We start from the raw sequence: 22,138 nt of genomic DNA on the forward strand, positions 1-22,138 counted from the left end.
GAAAGGATTGCAGATGCTGTAAATCAGGAACAAAAACAAAAGTTGCTGGAAAAACTCAGCAGGTCTGGCAGCATCTGTGAAGGAAAAAACAGTTAACATTTTGGGTCTGGTGACCTTCCTCTGAACACGTACCTGAAACATTAACTCTGTTTTCCCCTTCACAGATGCTGCCAGACCTGCTGCGCTTTTCCACCAGCTTTGTTTTTGTTGACCAAATCATCATCTGTTTCTTGTGCTGTTAATTGAGAGACTAATATCAGTCAAGACACCAGGAAGAGCACCTCTGCCCTTCAGATAGTGCTAGAGCATCTTTTATGCCCACCTGAAAGTGGATAGCACCTTTGTTTAATGTTTCATCTGATAAGATGTTTATAGTTTTAAAAACTGAGCTTAAACATGGAGTTTCAAGAAAGAATGTTAATGAAAGCAGCTAATCTTTGATTTTTATTTTTGGTTGTGAGAAGGTGTAATTAGACTTTGTTGTTCTTTCCTGCAGTCAAAGGTCATGTCTGCCTGCTTTGCACAATTTCACCCGAATCTCATGGTGGGCGGGACATACTCTGGTCAGATTGTCCTTTGGGATAATCGCAGTAATAAGAAGATGCCTGTCCAGCGGACTCCACTGTCTGCTGCAGCCCACACGGTGAGAATCATCCATTTATTACAAAATTGGAATCACTTTGCATGAATCCAGTAAGTGGACAGAATAAGGGTGGACAAAATTATCTTGGAAAAGAGATTGGAATAAACATTTAATTTCCAGATCTTTACTGCGCTAACCCATTATAACTGTTTTGTGTTACAGCACCCTGTGTACTGTGTGAATGTTGTTGGTACTCAAAATGCTCATAACCTAGTCAGTGTCTCTACTGATGGGAAATTGTGTACCTGGAGCCTGGACATGCTCTCTCAGCCACAGGTAAGGGTCTGAATTGCAGGAGCTTGTATTTTTATTGACTCATTCTAAAGGATTTTAGGTTAATTTAGAATGGAAGCAATGCTGCTTTTGCCCTTGTACAGAAAATCGCTCCAAAAGGGAGAGTTAGTAATATATTTTCAAAATGGCTTGCATTGACATGTTGCCTTAAACTACAGTGGAACATTCTACGGTACTTGTCAAGGGTTTTGCACTAAGAGCAGGTGACTGTTGATGGAGATGGTGTAGAGAAGATGTGATCCTAAAGAGAATTTTGAATGCAAGATCAATGTAGAGGAATTTAGGGAAAAGAACTCCAGAGCACAGCTCTGGAGTTTCTGTCACTAGTGAGTGGAGAAGAGGAGTGGAGTGGAGAGACACTTAGTCTTGGAGAATTGCTGGTACACCCTATAATGTTAGGTCTGCAAGCTGGGAGGTGGTTGGTGTAAAGTGCTTGGTACGGTGGATTTTGTGTAGGGTGAAGTTCGTGAGGATGTTTGGTGAAGTTGAGCCTAGGAGGGCTGAAAGAATGAACAAAGATTTCAGAAATGGTGAAACTGAGATCATCATGAAGTCAGGGCAATATTACAGAGCTGGAAAGAGGTCATTTTGAATGTAAGAACTATACATTTGGTCTTTCTGATGTTGAACTTGAGAAAATTCTGTCTCCGTCATAACACAAATCTTTAACCTCATGTCTTGAAACAACTGTTGCAAATAAGGGATGCTGTATCATGCACATTGTTATATTATCCATTTAAGAATTCTGTTGTTATTGGTGATAATTTTTTTTACAGGACAGTATTGAGCTGGTACACAAGCAATCGAAGGCAGTTGCTGTAACCTCCATGTCCTTCCCATTAGGGGACATTAATAACTTTGTTGTGGGTAGCGAAGAAGGCTCCGTGTACACAGCATGTCGCCTTGGCAGGTACAAAATATTTGCAGAACGTTTACTTTATTGCAGATTCGAACAAATCCAGAAGTCCATTACGTTTTGTGATCAAAGCAGCTTCTCGGCTCCAGTCAATGCTAAAGGCTTTGAGTGGCAGCACTGCTACCAAATAAGTGACAGATGCAATGGAGCACAGAACTGGATACGGAGTGTATCCTTAAAGGTGCTGAGAGAGGTGGGAGGATCTGAAATAAGCACAGGTCAAGGTATTTCAACGCAAATGACAAAATGGTGGTCTTTATTTGTGAAGAGTATTGGAAAGCAATACTTTTTATAGTGATTTATTTTTAAACTATGTTCATGTATCCCTTTACTACAACATCTTCAACCACAGTGTTAGTTTTCACGTGTACACTGACAGTACCAAGCTTGACCTCACTTCCATTTCTCCTGGTTCCTCCACTGGTAATGAACTAGCAGGCTACACGTCCGTCATGCAGGAACGGATGAGCAGAAATTTCCTCCAGTGAAGTATTGGGATATCTGAAGCCCTTTGTCTGAGTCCCTGCTCCAAATACTGTTCATGTGTTTCCAACTCGAACCCAGAAACCAAATCTGGAATCTAACAGGAACTGCTGGAAATGCTTGGCAGATGCAAATCAAGTGCTGGCATCTTGATCTCGACAGTCTCTGATTGTGTGCTGCTGCCAGGTGCAGTCATCCACAGGAACCGGGTGTCAATCCTGTCTGCCTCGGACCACCCAAAGCACCCAACACAGCTGAGCTCAGTCATCCTCAGGGAGAACTTGCCCCAACTTGGTGTCCTCATTCTTAAGCACACACTCCTGGACCCATCTCAACCACTTCACTTTCCATTGCATTCATCAGAATCAATCGTTGTACCTTCACAACATGATGCAGCAATGTTCCCCTCATTCCAAAACAGCCTTACAAGTTCCACAAATGATGGTGCTTTTAGCCACTACTCACCTCCCTTTAATTTATTGTTGCTAATCTCTGCCTTGGTGAGCTGACAATGTTAGTTTAGCTAGTACGATGGCATGGTGCAATCAGCCTTCAATCTGTGTTTCAGGCATAAGCCTGTTCGTTCTGCATGCATTACAAATAGGGGGGACATTTTTATAAATGGAGTGCAGCTAAAGTTTGCAAATATGTGTTCCATGTATTTGTCCCTTCGTTGTCCTCACAACTAGCAGATGCTGTGTTTTAACCCATCAAACTGACACTGACTGCACCCATCGTGGGTTTTGTCCCAGTCATTGTCGCAGCAGCACTTACAGCTCCCTGACTGATGCTGCACCGTTCCCCTGTCGTCGCGGCTCCCTGACTGATGCTGCACCGTTCCCCTGTCGTCGCGGCTCCCTGACTGTTGCTGCACCGTTCCCCAAGCTGACAACTGTTAATCTGTTGATTAACTGTTGTTAATCCTCTGGACTGTGAGGTCTGTACCCCAGCCTGACAGTACTGGGATAACTTGACTAATTGCTGCCACAGCTCCCTTGCGTGGACTGAGGACCAACCCCCATCCACTTTCTAATGTGGCCATTTGTTTGAATGGACATGATACGTGAAGATATCCCAAATTCCAGTCAGATCCGGACTGACCAGCAACCTGTCTGTCAATGAGTCTGTGCAAAAGAGCTCATCAATCCAGCGATGCTAAGAGCCATGGGCTCTGGCTGATATGTCAATGCGCTAACTGGCACAGCATGGCAAGGCAAAGCATGGCAAGGCAATGCAAAGCAAAGCAGGGATGCTGCGAGCATGCAGCCAGGTGCTAACTGAGCGCAAGAGAGCAGCCCAGCAATGTAGGCCTGTGCTTTAGTATCCTGCAGTTGGATTCCTGAGGTGTCATGATGTCTGTCAGTGATTGGCAAGTCTTGAATGCCAATGTCTGTGGACATGCGTGCAGCTGGTGCATGTGGATCATGCCCTGAGATTCTGTTTAGTCCGAAGCAACGTGGGTGTCTTCCTGAGCAAGTAGTGAGCTGAATCCAGCATGTACCTGCTCTGATTTCCATGTCCAGAATTCATGATGTCTTGTTTGATCGTTTAGGATGTTGAATTTAGGCTGAATGTTAATTACATCAGTTGTGCAGTTCAAAAGGGGTTTAACAAGCTGTAATTGTTTTAAGCTGGCAGCTTGCCACTGCCTAGTGAGAAACTAGCCTTGACATTCAGCAAACATCTAAAAGATTCAGCAAAATGCTCCCCTCAGCAAACCCTTTCACTGCAGCCAACATCACTCAGACCCTGAGAAGGTTCTGTCATATATTTTGGTCATGAAACTCTTCCAGAAGCCGCAGGTCCATCTTGCTGTGATGGCTGGTCTGGCTGCTGTTGATTGTGGGCCTGAGCTGTGCTGACCTGCTCTGACCCTCCTCCCTGCAATCAACATACCTTCGATGTGACCCCTTCTGGTGATTCATATCAAACATCTCACAACCACACCAGACGTTGTTTCAGTGGTCCGTGCTATTCACGTGTCTGATCATTGATCTTACTTTGTATAGTTCACACACTGTTCAGATGAATGTGATGAGGTATTATCCATTTGGGGGAAGAAAGCTCAGTCCAGACAAAATGATCAGTTAGAATAATTTCTGAATGGTCTTTCTTGCTGATTGGAGGTGATATGCCACCTATTTGACAAATGGCCAAAGCTTGACTGATCCATTTCCCTCCTCAATAGGAACCGCTCGTAGTAACAAGTGACAGTTCCAGTATGATCATACTAGGTGATCAGTGGTTTGATTGCAGTGGCAGGTCATGGCTTTTCTGGGGACCATTGTCCCACGAAAGCAGTCTGACTGTGTTGACTTCCTTTTGCTGAGCCACAGTCTTTTACTTCTTGTCTGAATTTAACCCCTTACTGCATAGCCACCTCTGTGTGTTTGTGCTGAAGGTTGGCTTTTATTTCATAGTACTTATGACAATCTGAAAACCTACAGACATATTTGATGAATTTCCAAGTTGGAGGGGGTTCTGATCTTGCACCGTCCAGGACTAAGCAGCTGACCTGCTTCGCACCCCACCCACCCCCTTAAACATTGACTCCCTTTACTAATGCACAATAGCAGCAGTGTGTACCATCTATACGATGCACTGCCGTAACTTACCCAGGTGCTTTTGACACTGAAAAGGACAAGGGCAGCAGATACATGGAAACGCCACCCCCTACAAATTCCATTCCAAACCATTCACCATCCTGACTTAGAGCGATATTGCGTTCCTTCAATGTCACTGGGTTAAACACCCACAACTCTCTCCATAGCAGTATTGTGGGTCTACCTACAACTCAATAATTGAGGCAACTCATGAAGGCAGCTCACCACCATCATCTCAAGTGCAATGAGGGATGGGCAATAATGCTGTCTTAGCCAGTGATGCCCACGTCCTATGAAAGAGTTGAAAAAAAATAAATCCAATTCCTCTTTGAAAGCCACAGCTGAATCTGCCTTGAACGTACTTTGGCTCGAACACTGTGCACAAGTTTTTTTTAACAAGTTAGCTGAATGAAAAATTCAGTATGCTTTCTGAGCTCTTCTTTCTGCACCTTTTCCAAGCCCTTTGCACTCTGGCCCAGAACAGCCACAGCTGGCAGGATCTGCTATGTACTGATTCATCTAGTCTCACTTGGAGACAGTGGCCCCCAGCTCAACTGAGCGCCATCTCTTTGCCACACCACCATTTGCCAGCTGTGCCCTGCATTGGACTCTGCACCCACTCGTTCCCCTTTATTGACAGTATGCAGTATTTCTTCAAAGAGCTCCAATAAATTGGTTTAGGATGATATTCTTTTAACAAAGCCATGTTGGCTCTGCCTGACTACCCTGAAGTTGTCTAAATGCCCTGTTATGATGTCTTTATTAATGGCTTCTAAATTTTTCCCCTCATGACAGATGTATAGTACTCCTATGAAGAGTCTTGGGGTATTTCATTACATTGCCTTTAATGTGTTGCTATTTGAATATGATAGAACATCTCTGCATGTATTCTATTCCTGCTATGTTTATCTAATGGATAGTAATTTGAAACTGATGGTCATTTTGTTAAGCTGCTGAGCAAGAGTAGAATTGAGCAGGTAGAAGAGCTCATAATTTTAAGGTAAATCTAAAATCAGCCTATGTTCTGTCTGTCAGAATTTGAGTTGTGCACTGATTGGCCTTTTTCTCCTTTTAACAGCTGAGGTTTTCAGGGTGCCTGGTGGCTCCATTATTGAAATCAAGCCCCAGTTTTCCTGCACCCTGACTGGTTTTGTAGCACACTGAGATTAGTAGAATGAATGAATCAATCAGTTGCATCTTTCCTGCTAAATCTTCTCCTTGGGCTCTTCGTTCAAGTCTGAGTACTCAAGATCTCATTCTGGCCATAAACAGATACCATCGCTATAGTTTCAGGATTTCCACTCATTATCTGTTTTAAGACAGCATCGTAGAGTAATACAGCATGGAAACAGGCCCTTCAGCCCAAACTGGTCTGTGCTGACCATGGTGCCCACTCAGCTAGTTCCAATTGCCTCTAAATCCTTCCCATCCATGTACCTATCCAAATGTTTAAATGTTGCTATTGTACCTGCCTCAACCACTTTCTCCAGCAGCCCATTCCATTTACACATCACCCTCTGCTTGAAGAAGTTGCCTCTCAGGTCCTTCATATATCTGTCCCCCTCATCTTAAACCTAGGCCCTCTCGTCTTCAATTCCCCATCCTTCAGAAGAAGACTATGCATCATCTTATCTGTGCTCCTCGTGATTTTATACGCCTCAATAAGGTTCACCTCTCATTCTCCTGCATTCCAAGGAATAAAGTCCTACCCTGGCCAACCTCTCCCTATAAACTCAGGCCTACTAGTCCTGACAACATCCCCGTAAATCATCTTTGCACGCTTTCCGGTTTATCTATGCCTATCCTATAACAGGGTGACCAAAACTACACAATACTCCAAGTATTGGAGCGGCCTCACCAATGACTTGTACAACTATAACATAACGTCCCTACTCCTATACTCGATGCCTCAACCGATTGAAAGTCAACATTGCTAAATGCCTTCTTCCACACCCTGTCTACCTGTGATGCCGCTTTTGACAAACTGTGTACTTGTAATCCTAGGTCCCTCTGTTCCACCACACTCCTCAAGACCTTACCGTTTACTGTACAAGTCTGACCTTGGTTTGACTTTCCAAAGTGCAACACCTCACACTTATCTGAATTGAATTGCATTTGTCAATCCTCAGCTCACCTCCCCATCTGATCAAGATCCCTTTTTAATTTTGGATAACCTTCCTTGCTATCAACGATACTTCCTAATTTTGTATCATCCACAAACTTACTAATCATGCCTTGTAAGTTCACATCCAGATCATTTACGTAAACAATGAATAACAAAGGTCCCAGCACAGACCCCTGTGGCACACCACTAGTCACAGGCCTCCAGTCCGAGAAACCACCTTCAACCTTCACTCTCTGCTTCCTACTATCGAACCAATTAGTTTGCTCTGGATTCCACGCGACCTAGCTTTCACGACTAGCCTGCCGTGTGGGATCTCGTCAAAGGCCTCACTAAGGTCCATATGGACAACATCCACTGCTCTACCCTCATCTATCCCCTTGGTTACCTTTTCAAAGAACTCTGAAAGATTTGTCAGACGTGACCTCCCACACACAAATCCATGCTCACTATCCCTAGTCAGACGTTCACTATCCAAATGTTGATCCTGTCCCTCAGTATCCTCTCCAATAATTTGCCTACCACTGATGGTAGGCTCACTGGCCTGTAGTTCCCTGGCTTGTCTTTGCTATCTTTCTTAAACAATAGAACAACATTAGCCCCTCTCCAGTCTTCCAAAACTTCACCAGTGGCTAAAAGGTGAAGCAAAAATCTTGGCAAGGGCCTCTGCAATTTTTATCCCAGCCTCCCTCAACATCTGAGGATGGACTTGATCAGGCCTGGGGATTTATCCACCTTAATGCGCTTCAAGGCTACAAACACTTCTCTGTTAATATGTATGCAGTCCAAAACATTCCGACTTATTTCCCTTATTTCCTTAGCATCCATGATTCTCTCCTCAGTAAACACTGAGGAGAAATATTCATTAAAAATCTCCCCCTCTCCTGTGGCTCCACACATAGACGGCCACGCTAATCGTTAAGGGGACCCACTCTCTCCCTAGCCACACTCTTACTCTTCATGAAGACATAGAACCTCTTGAGATTATTGTTAACCTTATCTGCTGGATCCATTTCATACCCTTCTGTTTTTTTTTTGCTCTTCTGATTTCCATCTTCATTGTGCTCCTACACTTTTGATAGTCGTCTTGGGATTCACTTGAGCCCAATAGCTTAAACCTTAGGTATGTTGCCTTCTTTTTCCCGACCGCAGCCTCATTATCCCTTGTCAGCCAGGGATCCCTAAACCTGCCAGCTTTTCCCTTCACCCTCACAAGGACATACTGCCCCTGGACTCTTGATATCACACTTTTAAAAGCCTCCCATTTGCCAGTCCTTCCTTTTTTCCTTCAAACCAACTCGCCCAATCGACTGCTGCTAGATCCTGCCTAATGTCCCCAAAATTGGCCCTGCTCCACTTTAGCACATTAACCTGGGGGGCTGTCCGATCTTTTTCCATAATTAAGTTAAAACCAAGAGAGTTATGGTTACTAGATCCAAAGTGCTCTCTGACACTTCAGTCTTTGTCCGACCTAGTTTGCGCCCCCCCCCCCCCCCCAAGTAAGGCCCTCTATGAACTGACTCCAGAAACTTTCTTGGACACGTTTGACAAATTCTACTCTGTCCAGGCCTTTTACACTCTGGGTGGGCCAGTCAATACAGGGAAGTTAAAATCTGCAACCAAAACTACTCTATTATTTCTACAAATGTGTTGTTGTAGGTACCCACAGTGTTGCATTTACTCCTGGGGCGGCACGGTGGCTCAGTGGTTAGCACTGCAGCCTCACAGCATCAGGGACCCGGGTTCAATTCCAGCCTCGGGCGACTGTGCAAACTCCACACAGACATTCTCCCTGTGTCTGCGTGGGTTTCCTCCGTGTGCTCCGGTTTCCTCCCACAGCCCAAAGATGTGCAGGCTCGGTGGATCGGCCATGCTAAATTGCCTGTAGTGTTCAGGGGTGTGTGGGTTATAGGGGGATGGGTCTGGGCGGGATGCTACAGGGGGCGGTGTGGACTTGTTGGGCCAAAGGGGCCTGTTTCCACCCTGTGTCGGGAATCTAATGAGACAATGGCTCACACAGTGAAACGAAATGAGGAAATAGCGCATGGAGTTACCTCCCTGGTGAAATCCTGCCTTCAAGTGATCCTGCCATAGGCAGGTTACAGTCAACCAGCAGCAACCATTAGTCAGTTGGGACAGCTAAGGCAAGAGGGATATTGTTAATCGCAAGGCGAATGTAATAGCAGGGGAATCTTGCTAAAGTTGTACAGGGTCTTGGTGAGGCAGCCTTGGTGAGTATGATGTACAGTTTTGGTCTCCTTATTTGGAGAAGGATGTAATTGGTTCCGAAGTAATTCAGAAAATGTTCATTCAATTCATTCGTGAGAGGAGGAAACTATCTTTTGAGAAAAGGTTGAGACTTGAATTTTCTTCCAGAGAGCACTGGAGGCTGGACGTTGAATATACTGGAGGCTGAGTTACACAGATTCCAGATAGTCAAGGCAGTCAGCAGGTAGTGGAGTTGAGGCCACAATCTGAGCAGTCACGGTCTCATTGAATAGTGGTGCAGGCTTAAAGGATGTTATGGCCTGATCCTGTTTCTGAGTCCTGTGTAAATTCCCACTTGGGGGCAAATGGCTGAAGCTGGCAGGATTTTTCCGATATCCGACAGGATTTCCTGCTTCCGAGGGCCACAGCAGCAAGCATCCCACTTGGCAAAGATGTGCCTGATTGGTCATTCTTTGTTTTTAGCTTTGAACTGTTCAGCAAGCATCTCCACTTTATGTTCTCCTACTTCAATTAACAGTGGCCATCTCCCTCGGGGAGACTACTGGCCAACTTGTACTCCAGGTTCTTTGGACCTCCAGCTTTGATAAGACACCTTCAGTCTTAAATTGGAGGCAAACATGGAGGCATTCAGGTAAAAGATCACTTCAGAGTGGCGCCCTGACAATACGTTTGTTGGAACATCCTTGGGAATTTAGCCCATATGGAGATAGAGAGAAAGGAAATGAAAAGAGTAGAAGAAAACTCCAGAGACAACCAAAATGGCTTGTAAGTGCAGTCGTGCCTGTAAAAGCAGGAACACCATTTTATCATTCATTTCAAAATTGTAGCATGATTGTTTGTCTTCTCAATTACAGTAAAGCTGGAATCATCGAGATGTTTGAAGGACATCAAGGTCCCGTGACAGGGGTCCACTGTCACACAGCAGCAGGGGCAGTGGACTTCTCTCATCTTTTTATCACTTCATCATTTGACTGGACTGTCAAACTCTGGTCAACTAAGGTGGGTCTAAATGGATTGTGATATGGGTATCTTTTTCCACGATCACTTTGACACCAATATTGATGTGAACTCGTCCTTAATGACCCAGATCAAATATCTCCCTCTTTCCGGTTTCTGGTTCAGTCTGGTCTATGCTGAACTAGTTGGAGTAGGAAAGGCACTTAACGGTCCTGATTCCTGTTCATACAATATTCCCTGTTAAAAGGCCGTGTGCTTGTGTGTATTTCGGGTGGAAACGGTAGCTGACCTCACTATGAGGGGGAGGACCTTTGTGGCCTGATTACACTCACTGCTGAGGGTCATTGGAATGTGGTAGTAACAAGCAGCTAGAAATGTACCCCAGTGAAGGAGTCAGTGATTTCAGGAGATGAGAAATTGTGGAGAGAGAAAATTGATTACATTAGTCTCCATAGGTCTTTTTGTGTGTTTGGGTTTTGTGTTACTTTCCCTGTTAAGTCATGAAAATTTCTTTCTTTCTTGTAGAGTAACAAGTCCTTATATTCCTTTGAGGACAGTTCAGACTATGTGTTTGATGTCATGTGGTCTCCGATCCACCCTGCACTTTTTGCCTGTGTTGATGGAATGGGCCGGCTTGATCTCTGGAATCTGAATGAAGACTCTGAGGTACATCAAAAAGATAGTGGTTGTAAACTGGATTCACTGAGTAAAGCCTGCATTTTAACATTGATAGCTTCAGGTGACAAAGCACCACTCAGCATCACTGGTGAAATGCAGCTTGCATTTCCCTTGTTTGCTGAATGGAGCCTGCAACATGGGGTCAAGAGCCTCTATTGATGGGAGGTCAGGGTGGTCGAATTTTTACCAGGATGCTTTCTCGCACCAAACGGTGGCAGTATTAATTGTGACATGGGAGCAGACAACAGGTGGTTGTGGTCTTTTGGTTGGCGAAGATGTGTACCCTGCTCAAGTAAATAACAAGCAAAAAAAAATTCACTCGTCATTGAGCTGTTAGGCAGATGAAAATAATAAAGAAGCTGTTGAAACTGAAAACAAACCAAATGAGCTTCACAGATTGAATTACACACACAACCTCATATGAGCAGCATTAGTATTAATACGGGATCACGGATATCTTTTTCACTTACTTTATGGCTTCTTAGTAAAGCCATTTTATACTTTAGAATCAAAAATGTCTCTTTGCTTAGAGATCAGACCTTAAACAAGTTCCTTACATTTCTAATACGCAGGTTCCAACTGCAAGTGTCACTATGGAGGGAAACCCTGCATTGCATCGTGTACGCTGGGCACAGTCAGGGCGAGAGATTGCTGTGGGTGATTCTGAAGGGCAAGTGTTGATTTATGATGTTGGAGAGGTAAGAAACTTGCATTGAAAGCTTCACTAGCTAAATTGTACTTGTGTCATTTTGAACTTTCATTTTTGCCATATGTCCAGAGGTTAAGAGTCAACCACATTGCTGTGGTTTGGAGTCACATGTAGGCCAGACCAAGAACAGCAGATTTCTTTTCCTAAAGGACATTAGTGAACTGGGTGGGTTTTTACGACAATCGACAATGGTTACTCAGTTGCCATTTCTATTCCTGAATTTATTGAATTCATATTCCACCATCTGCCACGGTTGGATTAGAACCATGTGCTTAGAACATTGGCCTGGGGTTTCTAGATTGTGAGTCCAGTGAAATTAGCAGTACATCGACTCCCTTATAACTAATGGTGTCATTGTGCTGGTGAGCTGAGAACTAAGAGACACAGTTTCAGAATAACGGTGTTGGACTTTGAAGGCTGAGTTGAGGGGGAGTGCACTCACTCGGAGGATGGTGAAGCCTCAGAATTCTCGACCCCAGAGGGCTGTGGAAGGACAGAGATCAGATTTTTGGAGAGAGCAACATCGAGGGATCAATGGACATGGCGAGAAAGCAGGAACAGGGAACTGAGTTGGCTGAACAGCCATGATCATATTGAATGGTAGGGAAGGCTGGAAGGGCTGAATGGCCTATTCCTATTTTCCATATTTCTGTGTTTTTAGCAGATATAGAGATATTGTGGAAAAGTAACATTAAGATAGCTGTGATCAAATGGTGGTGCAGGCTTGATGGGCTGAATGGCCAGTTGTATTTATGATTCACAGTGATGCAGGTGTACTCCTCATCATAAAGTGCAGCAAACATTAAACCAGCATGACCATAGAAATGCCGCAATTGTTCTCATTTTTCTTTTTTGTTTTCCCTTTGCAGCAAATAGCTGTTCCCCGGAATGATGAATGGACCAGTTTTGCACAAACACTCGCTGACCTTAAAGCAAATGGGAATGATGCAGAGGAAGAAGCAACAGCAGGTCTCCTCGCATAGGCTGATTGTAGATATTCTGTCGCATTCCTCTAAGTGGAAGAAACTGCATTAGTTAGCTCAAATTGGCTTCCCTTTTTGCCCCTCTCTTGCCAAGTTTTAGACAGTGCAATGGTGAATCATGTAATTTGCCCCATGTGACGCTAATTTTCAGGACACCATACCACTAACAGTAAGATTTCCTGTGCAGTTGTCTTATTAGAGTGTCCAGTAGCATATGGGTGCAAAACTTGCATGTAAGTTATATATCTATGTAGCAATTAACTCCATGCTTATTGCTGCTGTTTCATTAATCTAAAGCAGGAGTTTATAACCTTTGGTGCAGTGAATGGCCACATGTGATAGCTTTTGGATAAAGAGCAGAGATTAAGCAGCACATCCAGCATTATGTTTACAACACCATTGGTTTCACCATTCAGACAAATACTGAAGGATATTCCAACTTAACAGCACTTTCATATCACTGGATCATCAGCAAATAGCTGGGCCTCAATCTGCTGACTGACTTCCCTTTGCAGCTCTTGGGTCCTCCACAATGTACTGTCAGGTCTCAGCTATTGGGAGGGGAGGGCAAATAGTTCAACAAATAGATTACTCTCAGCACTTTCTACATTGCAATTTCACAGTATGTCCTTAACATCCTGATGCTAATCATCATGTCAGCACCTTAAATTTCCTACATAATTCGCAAGTGTTTAGATTTTTTTAAAAATTATGTTTGTGGTTTAGAATTTTTGGAATTGCTGTGCGTGCTGCTTCTGATTCAGTAATGATCACGTGACTGAGTTTCAAGCAAACACTGGGCAATGAAAGGAGCAGAGGCAATTCAGCCAGGTGCAGACTGCAAACCAGATCAAATCCCCAAAGAAGACAGGGTGTACCACTGGCTATAGACCAGGAGCTGATCACAGGCTTGGCTTTGTAAAGTCAGGGTTTTATGTAAAAGTACCTGGGAGGGCTGCCAAGGTGGATGGAGTAGCTTGATTTTAACTGGCTGACAGGAGGCTCACTGCTTCGGAGAGATGGGGATTTTAGTAGCTGCACAATAGAACCAAGCAGGAAGTGTCTTCCTCATGGCAGAGGATGACTCATTTGGGTCATGGAGTATGTACACATTTTTGGACATACCAAGTGATTCCTTTTAGACTTGCTAGTTAGACCACTAAAGACCTGAGTACTAGTGGGTGGAAAGTGCCTGGTACACAGTTTGCCCACTGGCAGCTTAAAACCGACACTGGATTCCTGCATGTCATAGGTCCCTGACAAGGATTTTAGAATAAGATTCTTGAAGAGAACCCCATGAAAATGGTAGGAAGCAAGAATTCAGGTGTAAGTACAGTAATAGATAATTCTACTCAATAAAATTTCACATTGTGTTACGGCAGGAATTTTAGAACAAAGAACACGAGCACTGTCTCACAGAAACGTATAAACCTATTAAAAGAAAGGTTTAAAATTGGGTGGCAGTTCATTTCTTTGCTGTTTTTAAGTGGAAATTCACTTGATATTCTAATAAAAATAGACAATGATTCTGAATGTCAAACTCTTGAGTACTGCACAGATATAACAAAAATAGATTATGCATGTTTAACATATGAGGGTGTTGAAGAATTGCATGGGGATCACTTGGGATGTTTGTAGCTTTACAATCGTCATTGTGAGGCTAATGAGAAAGGAGGATCAGTTATTTGTGTATCCAAAGTGTTTGTTGTCATCAATATTCTAAACATTATTCTATAAGATCTAATATTCAAGAAGTTTCTGATGAGCTTGACACAAAGGAAGGCACATTTAGTTCAAATTAATTTTGGACAGGTTATTAATTTCAAAAGTTCTAGCTTGCAGAACAGCAGTTGATCAGCAGATGGCTTTTTATGCTTGATCTATTCCTATATTTTCTAGAGATAATCTCTCTTTCTTGCTACAGGCTAGCAGAGTGCATTTTCCAATTCTGGCCAGGATGGATTCTCCTCTGTCCACAATTGGAAAACTTAAAGGGTCTCTATATCCCTGTAACCCACTGCCAGCAAGTTTGTCTGAGGCATTAGCTAAGTGAGGGTTAATTTTAAATGCAGCCCACCTTCAAAACTTCCAAAGAGTTAAAGAAAGATCTTGCAGTTTCAGAAGATTTTGATAGAACCTGCTCGACAGTAATAGAATTTCATACACACTGTATTCACTCTTTGCGTGAGCGTTACAAAGTAAACTATGACAATGAGAAAAGAAAAGGCTGATGAAGTTGCAAAAATAGTTGTAAATCTGAGGATCTTTAGAATCCATCAAAGGAGGACCAGGGAAAGGGAGAATAGAAAATGAATGCAGTCTTGCAAAAAATATCAAAACTAACTAAACACTTGATAGGCACATAAAAGGAAATTTCCAGCTAAAATGATTGTGGGTCCAATACAGACAGTCAGAAAAATTCCTAATGGAGAAATGGCAGAGAAGCTAAATGATTACATTGTCTGTTTCCAGTGAGGCAGGTACCAGAGATCCAAATGGCTAGGGAGATTGAGAAGTTGAAGGAAATTAGTATTAGCAATAACATTGCACTGGAGAAATTAATGGGGCCGAGAGATGATAGATCCCCAGGATCTGATGGTCTCCATCCCAGAGTGTTGAAGCAGGTGGCTGTAGAGATGGTCAATGCATTGGTGATTCTCTTCCAAACTCCTGCAGATTTTGGAATGATTCCTCTGGATTGGAAGTTTGCAAATATCAGTCCATAGTTTAGGAAGGGAGAGAGAGTGAGAAAGTAACAACAGACCCAGTAGCCTTACATTAGCAGGAGGGAAAATGCTAGAATTTATCATAAACAACATGATAAATGAATGCTTGATGATAAGTGATCTGATGGGCGTAGCCAGCATGGATTTGCAAATGGAAAGTTGCGTTTAATGAATTTGTTGGAGTCTTTTTGAAGAGATTACTAGCATAATTGGTAAAGGCAAGCCAATGGCACTAGTATACTTTATTCTCAGAAGGCTTTTGCTAAAGTCCTCCACAGGCTGCTGATTAAAAGAGTAAATCACATGGGATAGGAGGCAATGTGCTGGAATGGTTTAATGATTGGCCACCAGACAGAGAGTAGAATAATTAGTTTGTTCTCACACTGGCAGGCTGTGACCAGTGAGCTACCACAAGGATCAGAATTTGTGGCCCCAACTGTTCACAAAACAACAAATGGCCTGGGGGTGGGGACCAAATCTGTGGATGATACAAAACCAAGTGGGAATCTGTGTTGAGAAGATATAAAATGGCTTCAGGAGGATTTGGACAAGTTTGGTGAGTGGGCAGATGGAATATTCGGTGGAAAAAATACCCACTTTGGTAGGAGAAACAGATATGCAGAGTATTTCTTAGACCGTAAGAGGTTGAAAAGTGTAGATGTACGAAGGAATATAAGTGTCGTCATCGACAAATCACTGAAGGCTAACGTGAGGGGTCAGCAAGCCATGCGGAAGGTTAATGGAATGTTAGGCTTTGTTGCAGGAGGATTTGAGGACAGGAATAGTGACGTCTTGTTTTGATTATGTTAGAGCTTGTTTAGACAACTCCTGTAATAGTTTAGGTCTTCTCATCTCAGGAAGGATATTATTGTCATAAGGGAGTGCAGCAAATGTTCACTAGACCCGTTCCTGGGACGGTGGGACTGTCCCATGAAGAGAGAGTGGGCAAACTGGGACTGTATTCTCCAGTTTTGAAGAATGAGGGGTTACCTAATTGAAACCAACAAAATACCTAAAGGGATAGACAGGTAAGTTCTTTTTCTTACATGAGGAGACTCGTTATTGTCTCGAGCTTAAAGCAGCTGCAGACACAGCCTCTAACAGCAGAGCAATAGAAATTTGGGATATTTAGGAGCTCAGTGTTAGAGAAGCACAGAGATCTCCAGAGGGATGCAGGGGCTGGAGGACACAGTGCTAGTATATTGCTTGGTGTAATACATAAACCACCAGCTAGGAACAAATCTGAAGGAAATTAGAGGTGTTAAACATCATGGAGTAATTATAATAGGGGACTTTGATTACCCACATATAGATTGGGATAGAGGTCGTGCAAAGGCCAATGAGGAACAAGTGTTTCTGGGTTGTGTTCAGGAGAATTTCCAACTAGAGGCACTGTTAGATCTGGTTCTTCAGGACAAGGTGGGCCAAGTAGATCAAGTGTTATTGTGGGAATGCTTGGAGGTTAGTGATCATTGTATGATAAGGTTTCAGCTGGCAGTGGGAAAATGACATTGATCAAGCCAGAGTAAGAATAATTCCCTGGTAGAGAGCAGATTTCAGTGAGGCAAGAACAGAACTGTCAGACTGAAAACAAAAGTTGGTGAGAATAACAGTGGCTGAACAATGGGCCTCCTTTTTGTTCGGGTGTAGTCAATGGAAAAGTGGGACAAACAAATCCAGAGCTGCCTGGGTAACAAAGGGGATAGAAATTAAGTTTAAAAAAGGAAGATTGTACTTACGGCAAGAGTCGGGTGGTAAATACAATTGAGAACCAAGAGGAATACAGAAGGTTCAGAAAGGAGGTGAGAAAGCAAAATCAAAAGTGGCAAGGAATTATGAGGAGAAGACTGGCTGCTAACGTAAAATGAAATCCCAAAGTCTTGCTTCAGCAAAATATGTCTCACTAACTTAGCAGAGTTTTTGGAAGAGGTAACACAGGGTTGATGAAGGTAAAGCTGATTATATTGTGAGAGTGTATTTCCAAAAAGAATTTAATTCAGTGCCAGGCATCAAACTTCTAAGAAAATGATTAGGTCGTGAAATAATAGGGACAGTAGCTATGGGGATACAAAATTGTCTGAGTGATAGCTAACACAGTGATGTTAATTGAGTATTTTTCAGGCTGTGGAAGATGGTTTATAGTAAAGTTTCCTAGGTATTAGTATTGGGACCTTTGCTTTTCCTAACATACATAAATATGGTCTGGATATTGGTGTGCAGGGGCCAGTTTCAAAGTTTGCAAGCAGCACAAAACTTGGCAGAATTTTAAGCGAAGGAAGACAGTGTAGAACTTCACAAGCACATTAACAAGTTGGTGGAATGAAGAAAGATGGTTGTTGAATAGGTGGCAGATGAAGTTCAATGTGGAGAAGTGTGGGGTTATGCACTTTTGTGCAAAGAATATGGGAAGACAGTATAAAGTGAAGGGCACTATTCAAACAGTGTAAAGGGGGTGCAGGAGCAGAGAGACTTGGGTGTATATATGCATAGGTCATTACAGATGGCAGGACAGTTAAAGCAGTTAATAAAGCTCAGTATTGTAAGTTTCATTAATGGAAGCGTAGAGTACAAGAGCTGGGAAATAATAATGAACTTCTTTAAGATACTTGTTAGACCTTAGCTGGTATATTGCCTGGATTTGTCAGTGAGTCACAGCCCTTTATTTAGGTAGGTGTTTCTATGGGCTAGATAGATAGATAGCTGGCTCTCTCTCTGATCTTGCTGCATATTAAAAATAGTTGGCTTTACCTTGGCACCTTTTCCTTCTCTGATCATGCAGTGATCATGGACACAAACTCGCGTTGCCATTCCAGAATGCAATATTCCAATTTACACTATCAGCTGTTAGAAGTTGGATGCGAGAGTCAGTTAACCTTTACTTCCTTTCTCCAATTCTGAAACAATTTGAAATGATCTTTATTGATGACAATAGAAATATTTTCCTCAATATCAATAAGACTTGACACTTGTTGTCATTTGGACAGTAATATGAAGTACAACATTATCATTGTCTCTTTGGAGAAAGCATCATCTCATGGCATCCACTCCCTGGTCGTACCACTTGATGTGGAACATGTATGTGTGGTCTGTATCAGCTCTGGTACTTCTGAGAGAATTGTCTGCAGGATGGTCCTTGTCTCCTGTAACCAGATCTGTCTCTTGCTGCTACATGTTTTCACAGCAAAGTTTTTGCAGATCAATTTAACCTGATCGTCACCTCACTGTTTGAAGAGATCAATTGCAAAAGATGTCATTAAGCTGTCAGTGCCAGCCCAAACCAGACCAGATGCTAAAGGCGTTCCTGCTGTCTGCCACCACCTCAGCTCATAAAAATCTCAGTACCAGTACCTGACCAAGTGGTGACCTTGGTACCCAGTGATTTTTTTTGTCTCAGTTTCATGTGCCTCTAGGATATGTATCTTTTAGTTCCCACATTTTGTTTAACGTTTTAGTTAATTTCTGCAGACATTTGCCTCTTTGCCATTTGACTAATGAACACCGTAACGACAATTCCTTATCCAGTCACCTCACCGGCAGGAATAAAATAGTTTGGTACAAAAGCATTGCAGTTCGTTTTCATTAATTAGCAAGAAAACCTATGCATGTATTTTCCAGAAATAAGTATAGAAAATGCTGGAGAAGCTCGGTAGGTCTAGCAGCTTCTGTGGAGAGAGTGAGTGTTAAAGTTTCAAGTTTGGTATGACTACTGACTCATCTGGTATTCTTGCAAATAATCTATTTAAGAGGAAAACTGACATTTATACTGACAGTGCTGATTAGTTGTCAAATGGACTGTAGTAGAAGTGTTACTGTGGAGAATGCACCAGTTAATGATGGTTGACAGTTAACTGCAAGACAATGGCATGCATGTTCTTTTGTTTGCCAAGAGCAAGGACCTGAAGGTTCATGGACTTAACTTCCAATAGATGCAAGCGTGTCAGACTGTGAGCCTAACTAACAATCCAATCGGCATAAACAATCGGCATAATTCTTTACACACTCGTGCATTTGCCAGGCAGGCAGCGCTCGCTTCTCAATAACTTTGGTTATTGCCTTAAATTGTGATTCTGACAAATTGTCCTAATAAGAGACAAAATTTATTTAATTCAGTAATACTCAAATTAGCCATATTTAAACTGCTGGTTCTTTCAGCATTTGGCTGGGAACTGCAGTTTGATCTGACAACATGGGATCAATGAGTTGCATGTTGACAGTTTGAGTAATGTTGCTTTTGTATAATTAGAAACAAAGAAAACCATGTGATAATGTTGGAGACCAATCAAGTTACCAGAAAATTACAGGTTTATAGCATTGTTATCAGTCAAAATAATCTCTGGAGTTAATATCCATCAAAGCAAGTTTAGTCTAGTTCATCTGCTTTGTATGCTATTCTGTCAGTCAGTGTAAAAGACAAGCTGAAAATATGAGAACACTTAAGGGTTTGGATCTTGTTTTTCAGTGTTTCAGCAGAATTTCTTACCGTAGTGGAGTTTCAATATCAGTTGCATAGTTAGGCTGAAGCTTTTACTGAAAGAAAATTCCAGTGAATTAATCCACCCCTTTAACCATAGTTACATAAAGCAAATTATTTTGCACATCTTGATGCTAGTTTCTAATATTTTCAGCCCAGCAAAAATATGCTTTAGCTGTTAAGGACTTCAAAAAATATGTGGTTTATTGTCATACTAATGCACAGTTTGAGTGTCTTTATTTAATTTGTATAGTCCTATTTTAAACTGCATATTAAGTGGTTGTAAAGTTGCTTTCTGTATTTTGTGTTAACAGTTGCTACAATTCAAAAAAGCAATTCGTTATGTATGAAGCACTTTAAAGCTTTCAGATATAATAAACTGCTTTATGATAAATATTGATGATTCACTGTCCTCCTGAAATGAGAGTATGTGAAGTATTGAGAGAGAAGTTGTGGATGATGGTGATGTGGCTGGCCTCTGGTAGCACCATCCTCACTGTTCTGATCAAGGTAGCATTGTGCAGAATGAAAGATTCATCTTTACATATCTAAATATTTATTTACTGATACACGCACACCTAATTCTGACCACAACAATTTCAGTCCACTACATTTTCTGCTGTAAACCCATTCTCACTTAAGTGCCCCATTTGAATATGGTATTAACCCACTGTGATAACAAAGTCAAACTTTTGAAGGGAATTTTAAAAAGTTATTACTGGAGTTGATAATGCACATCAGACACCTGGGTGCTCATCAGTCACGAAAGGCCTCAAAACAAGTATACTTGTTGTTCCTGTGTATTCCCTCTCCAGGAGCACTCAGACACAAGCATAATTGCTGAATAGATGCAGGAGATGTGGCTTACCAAACTCCTAGATGTGCTAACAGCTACCTTAGCCAGACCCGGGAGGTTTCTGATCTGTTCAACCTATTCCATACCAATACTTACCAGGCCCCTACCATTAACTGTGTAAATCTTACCCTGGTTTGTTTCACCGAAATGCAACACCTTGCATTTATCTAGATTAAACTCCATCTGCCATTCCTCAGCCACATTAGGGGCATTTAAACAGTCCTTGGATAAGCATATGGATGATGATGGGATAGTGTAGGGGATAGGTTTAGATTAGTTCACAGGTCAGCGCAACATCAAGAGCCAAAGGGCCTGTTTTGTGCTGTATTGTTCTATGTTCTATGATCAAGATGCCATTGTACTCTTAGATAACCTCCTTCACAGTCAATACAGTGTGGAGTTGGAGGAACACAGCAGGTCAGGCAGCATCAGAGGAACAGATGAATGAACGTTTTGGGCCTAGACCCTTCCCACACTGTATTGACTCTGACTGCAACATCTACAGATCTTGCTATTTCCTTCACAGTCCATTATACCATTGGTATCAGCCCCATACAGAGTAATGGCATGATTTCAAGAAATCTGATGACTTTGACCGAGTTGTATTTTATCTAGAATACCCATTGTGCTAGTTCATCCAGTAATATCCAGCCCACTCCCTCTGCCATTCAGTATGCCCATGACTCTGGTCAACTTGGTAACCCACAGCCCTATGAACCCACACTGATGGGAGGAGGTATGGATTCCTAAGCTGTGGATCCCGGGCAATAGCTTCAGGAGATCTCTGCCTGGAGGACACCATCTTCCAGATGCTGATTTGTTCCTGGTAAAAGATGGGGCAGCTCCTGCAAGCAGGTATGGAGACCCCACAGAGTGGGGTGCAGTTGATGTGCACATTTCTGTAAGGTTTGGGGACAGTAATGCCCACACCGCTGTGGGGTTTGGGGGGAGGGGGGGCAGTCTTCAGGGGGTCTTTTGAAGGACTGATGCCATATCTTCACTGGAGTCAATGGGGTGGGTGATGCCTGAATATCCATGGCATTCACTGGAGTTGGGGGGCAATGCTTGAGTCCCTGCAGTGTTTAATGAGGAAAGGAATAATGTCCAATTGCCTGGGTTCTCAAATAGATGAGCAACAGCCAACAGCTCCTTTTAGTATTTCTGCATCATTACTACAAGGAGACCTGGACTGTGTACAGAGGTCTAATCAAGATATTCAAAATAGATTCAAATGTGGCTTTGCAAGGGAATTGGATAATTTTATCATCTTTAATTGAGATATGGCTGTTGCAGGTATGATTAGCTTTTATTGCATATGTCCCCAGTTCCCCTTGGGATGATGGTGTTGAGCTGGGTTTTTGAACTGTGATAGTTCATGTTGATTGAAATAGTTCCACAATTTTGATCTGGTGACAATAAAGAAACTGTGGTGAAATCCCAAGTCAAGATTGAGTGGTTTTTGGCCTGC

The 22,138-nt window shown here is 42.6% G+C and overlaps 1 protein-coding gene across 2 annotated transcripts in view; it reads left to right on the top strand.

The window, feature by feature from the left end:
• LOC125448194 (cytoplasmic dynein 1 intermediate chain 2-like) overlaps nt 1-19,021 on the top strand; it is a 58,065-nt gene extending 39,044 nt beyond the window's left edge. For both annotated transcript variants that reach the window (XM_048523304.2, XM_048523305.2), the window contains 7 exons: nt 497-643; nt 806-919; nt 1,714-1,847; nt 10,145-10,289; nt 10,773-10,913; nt 11,498-11,623; nt 12,504-19,021. In XM_048523304.2, coding sequence (XP_048379261.1) covers nt 497-643; nt 806-919; nt 1,714-1,847; nt 10,145-10,289; nt 10,773-10,913; nt 11,498-11,623; nt 12,504-12,617 — 921 coding nt within the window. In that variant the 3' untranslated portion in view covers nt 12,618-19,021. The remainder of the gene's footprint in view (nt 1-496; nt 644-805; nt 920-1,713; nt 1,848-10,144; nt 10,290-10,772; nt 10,914-11,497; nt 11,624-12,503) is intronic.
• Nucleotides 19,022-22,138: the final 3,117 nt, after the last annotated feature.

This window comes from Stegostoma tigrinum, chromosome X, assembly GCF_030684315.1.
Source record: "Stegostoma tigrinum isolate sSteTig4 chromosome X, sSteTig4.hap1, whole genome shotgun sequence".
Lineage (NCBI taxonomy): Eukaryota > Metazoa > Chordata > Chondrichthyes > Orectolobiformes > Stegostomatidae > Stegostoma > Stegostoma tigrinum.